At 44.0% G+C, this 7,083-nt stretch overlaps 2 protein-coding genes across 2 annotated transcripts in view; one reads left to right on the top strand and one right to left on the bottom strand.

The window, feature by feature from the left end:
• The window catches only part of ABAT (4-aminobutyrate aminotransferase), a 27,986-nt gene extending 23,276 nt beyond the window's left edge, over positions 1-4,710 (top strand). Inside the window, exons 14-16 of the mRNA XM_005420436.2 lie at positions 12-158; positions 1,163-1,274; positions 2,543-4,710. Coding sequence (XP_005420493.1) covers positions 12-158; positions 1,163-1,274; positions 2,543-2,664 — 381 coding nt within the window. The 3' untranslated portion in view covers positions 2,665-4,710. The remainder of the gene's footprint in view (positions 1-11; positions 159-1,162; positions 1,275-2,542) is intronic.
• Positions 4,711-5,077: 367 nt separating this feature from the next.
• On the bottom strand, positions 5,078-6,896 carry TMEM186 (transmembrane protein 186). The gene has a single exon (XM_005420513.2). It carries the CDS (start codon positions 6,714-6,716, stop codon positions 5,952-5,954), a length of 765 nt encoding a protein of 254 aa, XP_005420570.1. The 5' UTR covers positions 6,717-6,896; the 3' UTR covers positions 5,078-5,951.
• Positions 6,897-7,083: the final 187 nt, after the last annotated feature.

Here is a 7,083-nt window from a genome sequence, read left to right as displayed (position 1 = left end):
TCTTTCCCAAGCCCTACCGGATTTTTAACACCTGGCTTGGAGATCCATCCAAGAACCTTATGCTTGCTGAAGTCATTAAGGTTATTAAAACAGAAGACCTTCTGAACAATGCAACCCACGCTGGGAAAGCACTGCTGACTGGGCTGCTGGATTTGCAGGTAAACATCTGGAAGGATTGTGGATAAGGAGAAATTGGTGCTGAAGTGGGATCTGACCTCATCCAGTTTAAACATTTGGGTTGAGGACCTAGAGCTGGGGTCTAGACCATAATATTCACAGGCCTGAATAACTGTGTCCCATTTGGAATTGAAGTTAGCTCTCTTTTACTGACTTAAAAATGATGGGTTTGTATAGTTTAATCCAATATAAAGGGTGATCCCCAAAATATCTGAAGGTATGTACTGCAGCTAATTAAATTACTTTGGTAGAAGTAATGTAAGCAGCTGGTATTTCCTTGTCCTAAAGTTTTTTCAAAGGAAGGTCCTTTCATATTTTGTTCCAATTCTGCTGGGCTGTTGAAATAAGAAAATTCTATCTTTCCTTCCCTTGTTTAAGGGAAAATCCTTACAGCTTCTACTGTGGAGCTCCACAGACAGGCATTTAGAGATAGGCTTGCAGGTGTTCACCTCCCAAAGGCATTTTGCACAGAATAATCCCAAACACAGTCCCTGTTCTCTCCACACCTTTAACACATAGCAGACAGGAGAACAGAAAACACCATAATCTCATACTTTGGAGGGCCAGAATACAACTCGTCCTATCCAAGAGATTGCTCTTCCAAAAGATGAGGGCTGTGACTGAGAATAAGTGATGCAGATACTACTGGCAAGTGTCTCAGTGCAGGGTAAGAGTGAGCTCATTTCCAGCCCCAGTGCAGATGGTTTCTGCTCAGGTTTTCCTGGAGTCCACTGTAGATGTAAATAAGGTGTGTTATGTTCATTCCAAAGAACATTTTACTTGACCCAGCTCATGGGTCAGACTCACTCTCCCTCCTTGCTTTGTGTGGGGCTCTGCAGGCTGAGCAGAGCACCATGTGAGCCGTGCTCCACTCCAGCAGAGCGAGGAGGCAGCAGGGTTTCCACCTGGCAGAGCCAGCCCTGCCACCAGGTGCCCTCCCTCTGTTGCAGCACCTGCCATGTGCTTGTCTCTCCTCCCTCTGCAGGCTCGTTACCCCCATCTCATCAGCAGAGTGAGAGGAAGAGGAACATTCTGTTCGTTTGACACTCCAAATGATGCAACTAGAAACAAGTTAATTACAATAGCCAGAAACAAAGGTAAGAAATTGTGTGTGTGGATGAGCTTCACGTGTAACATTCACATGTGAAGGTAATGCTTCACATTTTCCTTTTCATATCCTGCATGAGTATTTCAGTATCAGAGGACAGTAGTGAAATGACAAAGTTGAATTTAGGCTTTTCTGGAAATACTTGTTGTCAGAGCCCTCAGAGCAGTCTGTTGCATGCTGTGTACATTTACCAGCCTCTGCAGGTCTTATGTTACTGGAAGAGATCTGTGTAGGGGATGAGATTTTGTGACATCAGGCTTAGAGTCCTCTGCAGTGGCTTTAGGTGCCCATGGACATGGCTTACTTATAAAAACAGGAAAGTTAGATGAAAGTCATTGTCACTCAGGAAAACACAGAGAGAACAGTGAGTTTTATAAATACATAATTCCTATACCTAGGAACACCTAATTATTAAATATAAGTGCGTAAAATGGGCACAGATCTACAGTGACATCCCTCTTTTCCCACAGAACTGTTAACAGCTGCAGACAGGCCCAGGTATCCAGAGGGGAACCTTGGGATCCACACCTAACATTCTCTTTAACTGTGTGGGCCCTGTGTTTGCTGCTGTTTTTGCTGTTACTCCTGCCTCTTGAAAGAAGCAGGCAAGGTACATCCAAACTGTGGTGAAACCAAACTTTTAAAGTGTAAAAGAATGACAACATTTTTTTTTCTTGGAAAGTAAGACAACAGAGAGAGAAGGCAAGTGGTTTGTTTCATGGTTCTGCTTTGAGGCAGGGTAAGCTCAGCTTAGTAATATGGCTTCCCATTCAAACATTTCTAAAAATTTGTTTTGGGCTAAAAAGTGCATTTAAAACACTGCAGGGAGAGGTTTGAAGGCACTGAGACATTTTAACTTCTTGTCATTAAAAACAAATTAATTTAAAAACCAATGCAGAGAAACCTCCTGTGTCTTGTGGCACCAGGACACTTGACCAGGAGAGTACTGCAGCTCTGAAACCTCAGATGCTGTTTGAGCTCTGTGCTGGATGGATTCTTTCCACTGCTGTCAGGATTAGTCCCAATACTCCAAGTGTTTTACAGAACAGCTCCAGGCACCCACAGTGTTCTTCTAAGCTGCTGTGAAGCTTGAGGCCATTCACACCACAATATGCTGTATCATGGTGTGCCTAGCAGGATTTGGGGAGCTTCTTTTGGCCCTCCACAGTGAGGGTATCCCCATTCACAGACCTGAATTTTTCTGGATACTTGGCAAAGATGGAAATGACTAGAGGACCTATTGTGTTCTCATTTCAGGTGTTGTCCTGGGAGGCTGTGGAGACAGATCCATCCGTTTTCGTCCCACGCTGGTCTTCAAGGACCACCACGCGCACCTCTTCCTGAACATTTTCAGTGACATCTTAGCAAACTTCAAGTAAAATGCAGTTCCCTTGCACTGAACAGCTGATTATGAAATTAGTTTGCATTAATTCATGTCTTCTCTACTTACAAGATAAGTGTAAAGTCATAAACTGAGGTTTGTGTTCTGTCTGTGATCCTGCCCAAGGCAAGCCGCTCCATGCACACGCGCCCCAGGCAGAGCATTGGCACTGGTCACCAGCAGGTCCATGCAGCTGTCCCTCACTGTGCATCCCCAGAACCTCCCTCTTCTGGCCTGGGCCATGCTGACTGCAGAGTCCTACAGCCATGTCCCTGACTCTGCAGTGTCTGAGCAGGACCTGGAACACTCTGTTTCCACGGGTGACCCTGTTAGATTTGCATCCAGAAGCAGCAAAGCGTGGCCAAACACTGGGAGCCACGCTCCTGCCACACAGAGTGCCCTTCTCTAATGGCAGCTGGGATCAAATCAGTGTTCAAGGAAAGCTCTGCTTTCCACCACTGCCAAGCACAGTATTTTACAGAATAATTTCCAGCTTTATTCCCTCGAGTACAGGCATCTGCCACACCAGCTGCATCAGGGCAGCTCTGCCCAGCCTGCACTCACTGCTTCAGAGGCACTGGTGCCCTCAGCCACACCTGCAGCACTGCAAGTGGCACTGAAGCCCTTGTCCTTTTGTCCTCATCACATGGGATGGGTTTTAAAACTTTTGACTTCTCTTACAAGCAGACTTGTACAGAGAAAACTCTACCCTGAGGTATGTAATCTGACAAAGCTTAGAGAACCATGCAAAGCACATTCTTCCACTTCTGCCAGCAGTCTAGAATGATTCCAGATTATTTTACCATTTGCCCAGAACACACAATAGCCATTAATTTATCTATTATAACTTCTACACGAATACTTGAGGTATTTTGTAAAACTAAAGCAGAAATGCCATTATCTGGTATCAGAGCCACTACAGTGAAGGCCTAGTCCTAACTGTACATTTATAATGCAAAGTAATTCTATTTTTGTTCTAATAGTATATTCTAAGTCATCGATATTTCAGAGATCTTCTAGAAAGCCACAGGATGAAAAAATGTGTCAACAGTTCATTAATTTGTTTTTCTTCAGAGAATTTTTTGATGTCTCTTTACTGTTTGCTGAAGGCTGACTTGAACTAGCTCTGGTGCCTTTCTTTTTCTTTTTCTTGGTGAGCATATGGATTTTGTTTACTAATTTTAACTTTTTGTTGTGCACCAAAAAACAGGGACCACAATGGACTTTTACAGTTGCCCTTTCAGGACCTGACCACAATTTTTAAGTGCATAATAAGAAACAGAGAAGTTAAAAGATTTACATGTTTAATACAACTACCAAAATGTGAAAAGGTTCCTTACCTGCTTTGAGAAGTGTTAATCATGGTTTTCCCATTTTAAAGTACTGGTATTGGGAAACTCAAGCACAGTCACTTCTGCCAGCTTAAACCCAGTGGGATTTCTGTAAACTTCTGCAGAAAGCAGAATTCTGGTGCCAGCTGGGCAGAACCTGAGCAGGTTTTTGAACAGAGGTTGTAGAAATCTGGGGGAAGGACTGGTAGAAATTGGTGTTCAACAAAACTTCATTGTCATCGCTGTCCTCGTAAGCGTATTATCAGCAAAGGAAAGTCAAACCAAGAACTGGATTTGACAGCATTTTGGGAATTAGTTTGTTCAACATATCAGTGCAGTAGTTTTAGTGAATGTCTCTAGCAAGTCTTGTACTTTTACAGAAGCAAAGGTCCAGTAATTTGAAGTCTTACCACATCTTCACTTTTATTATGACTACTCTAGGTGTTTTTATAATTTTTACTGACACTCAGTAACTGTATAATTGTGTACAACATGTTGATGAAATCGTTAGAGAATACCATAGAAAGCACTGCAGCTCAAGCATATAAAGTTAATATTGTTTACAGCATACTGTAGACAGTGCCAAATAAATGTTTAAACAAATACTTAAGTACACTTCATGGTGTAACTAGTAACTGTACACAGATTCATAACAAATGACATCAATCATGTGTAATCAATATTCTTAAATAAAATATTTATAATTGAACTTCTCCAAGGCTTTTTCATTTTTTACCCAGTACATGCCTGAACTGAACCATTAGTGCATATTAAGTAAATTCTGATGAAGATAAATCTCCAAAAAATGCAGTATACCTGTACAGCCCACTGTATTTTGGTGCCATGGTGTTTACACTAAGGAACATTTGGATTTCTTCTGATATTGCTGTGCTACACAGTGTCAGCCACAATTTAAACTCTCAGAACCCCATTAGGAAAAGTTAAACATGAGAAATAGTAATTCAGGGTTACCCTGTGCACTTAAATGGCAATTTTACTTAGCTGATCCTTTGCTGATCCGCCAAGAAACAGAGGTTTCACGTCACATGAGGAAAACTAAGGAAAGAACACTCCAGATTATTGGTGAGAGTCAGTTTATTTGTCAGTTTCAAATTAAGCTAGAACTAGAAGAGGGGTGTAGCTTTTGACAATTCAAAAACATGTTACATGTTATAGGTGATATGTTTGGTTCTTTCTTGGGTTTAAATACCTCATTTCTACCGAGGTTTTGGAAAAGGAGGAATCATACCAGTACCATGGAACAAGACCACAATCCTTCATGGAGACAGGCACTGCTTTTCCCATTCCAATGAAGAATGGCAATTTCTGTAAGAGGTTCCTGAAATATTGTCCCAGCCTTGAACTTAACAGCTGAGCTGCCAGTGTCTCTTTTGCCCAGCTCCACTCCCATCCTGGAGGACTCTCCTGAGGCCAGGACAGCCCACGCACCTTCCCAGTTCCCTCAGCTGCATTGATACATGAGCATGTCCCTCTCTGACATTCAGCAGTACCCATCATATGGATGTACCAGACCAGCTTTAATTTCCAGAGGCTTCCCAGCCAACCTGAAATGAGCTAAAAGAAACATTGAGTTTGAAGTGAGGGTGCTCTGGCAGTTCCTGCATTTCATTTCAAGAGATTTTTCATGTTTCATAACCACCAAAGAGACCAATTTGGCCTCCTATGGCACATTCCAAGGACAGTTCAGGCTTGGAATGCTGTGACATTACTGAATGCTACATGGAACAGACACTCCTCACACCATACACAAGCTGCAAAACCTTTAATCCAGTGGGCTGTGCCTTACCACTGTGACTTTGTACACTGGGTGCACTTATAGCAGGCTTTGCCCAGGAAAAGGACAGGGATGTGTAGTTTGGTGAACTACTTAAACCCCATGGAATAAGCACAATGGACATGGAACATGGAAAGTCATTGGAAATGAGCTGCTGTGTCACACAGATTCTCCAAATATTTGAGTAAATTTCTGTCTGTCTACAATCTGGCCATACTTAATTGTAAAATACAAAGTATCTGTACTGTTATACCGCTTGAACTGGTGAAGGAGCTCGTCCTTGCTATCTCCAACTTCATCCAAAGTCACCACTGTCTCTATGGGGCAGTAAATGTCATTACGTCTTCCCCAAAATGTCAAGTGGGCCACTCTGACAGTTTGTCCAGTTTCACTTAAGTAGATGAATCCAATAATTCTTCTGAAAAAGTAGCTCATACCATACAACATTGCCCCAGCAAAGACAGCAATGCCAGTTGTGTAGAGGAGGATATTCTGGGACACCTGGCCCTGCAGGTAGAGGTAGCAGATGGGAGGCAGCATGATCATGGAGGTGGCAGTCTGCAGCAGCTTCAGTCTCGACAGGACCCTGCAGTATTTTATCCCTGGGAACCTGTAGACCAGTTTGAACTCTTCTGTCCTCCCATCCACAGCCTTCTGCTGGACCACAGCAGCAGGGGCCAAGTGGGACAGACACACGGACGGCTTTCGGGGTCTCCTGAGATAACTCCTGACACCGTGAGCTCGCTGGGTTTGTGACTGCAAACACTGCCATGAACCAGCAATCCAGGGCAGGCCAGCAGCTTCCCTTTTCCATGGCCTTGTCCAGAGCTCCTTCTGTAGAGATCTCCCAAAAGGTGCTGCTGTGCAGGCTGTAGTCCTGACTGCGCAGAGCCAAGCCTGTAAGGTAAGATTCCCACAGGTCATCGTTTGAGTCCTCTTTAAAACCCACCAGGGAGCTCACAGTTGGTCCCTTGGGCTCCTACAGACAGTAAAGCACAACCCCCGGGTCACTGTAACATTAAACCAGCGTTCTGATAAAAAAACCTGGTGTTTGTGCTGGCATCCCTCCCTGCAGACCGAGAGGGAAAGCTGTGCTAACACGGCTGGTATCAGCGAGCTCAGTGACCGACCCTGGCCCACCCGCTGCCTCCCGCTGGCTGACAACATCCCAGCAAAGCTGCTGGAATCGCCGACTCGTTAACCAACCACTTATACAGCAGTTTCAGGGAAACAGAAAAGTGGACTAAGCACGGCAAAGGGGAGGACAGCGCGATCAGGCCGAAGGATGGAG

The sequence above is a fragment of the Geospiza fortis genome, unplaced genomic scaffold, assembly GCF_000277835.1.
Source record: "Geospiza fortis unplaced genomic scaffold, GeoFor_1.0 scaffold237, whole genome shotgun sequence".
NCBI classification, from domain to species: Eukaryota; Metazoa; Chordata; class Aves; order Passeriformes; family Thraupidae; genus Geospiza; species Geospiza fortis.
Note: the sequence above shows the minus strand (reverse complement) of the source record. Positions and strands in the feature narration are given on the sequence as shown.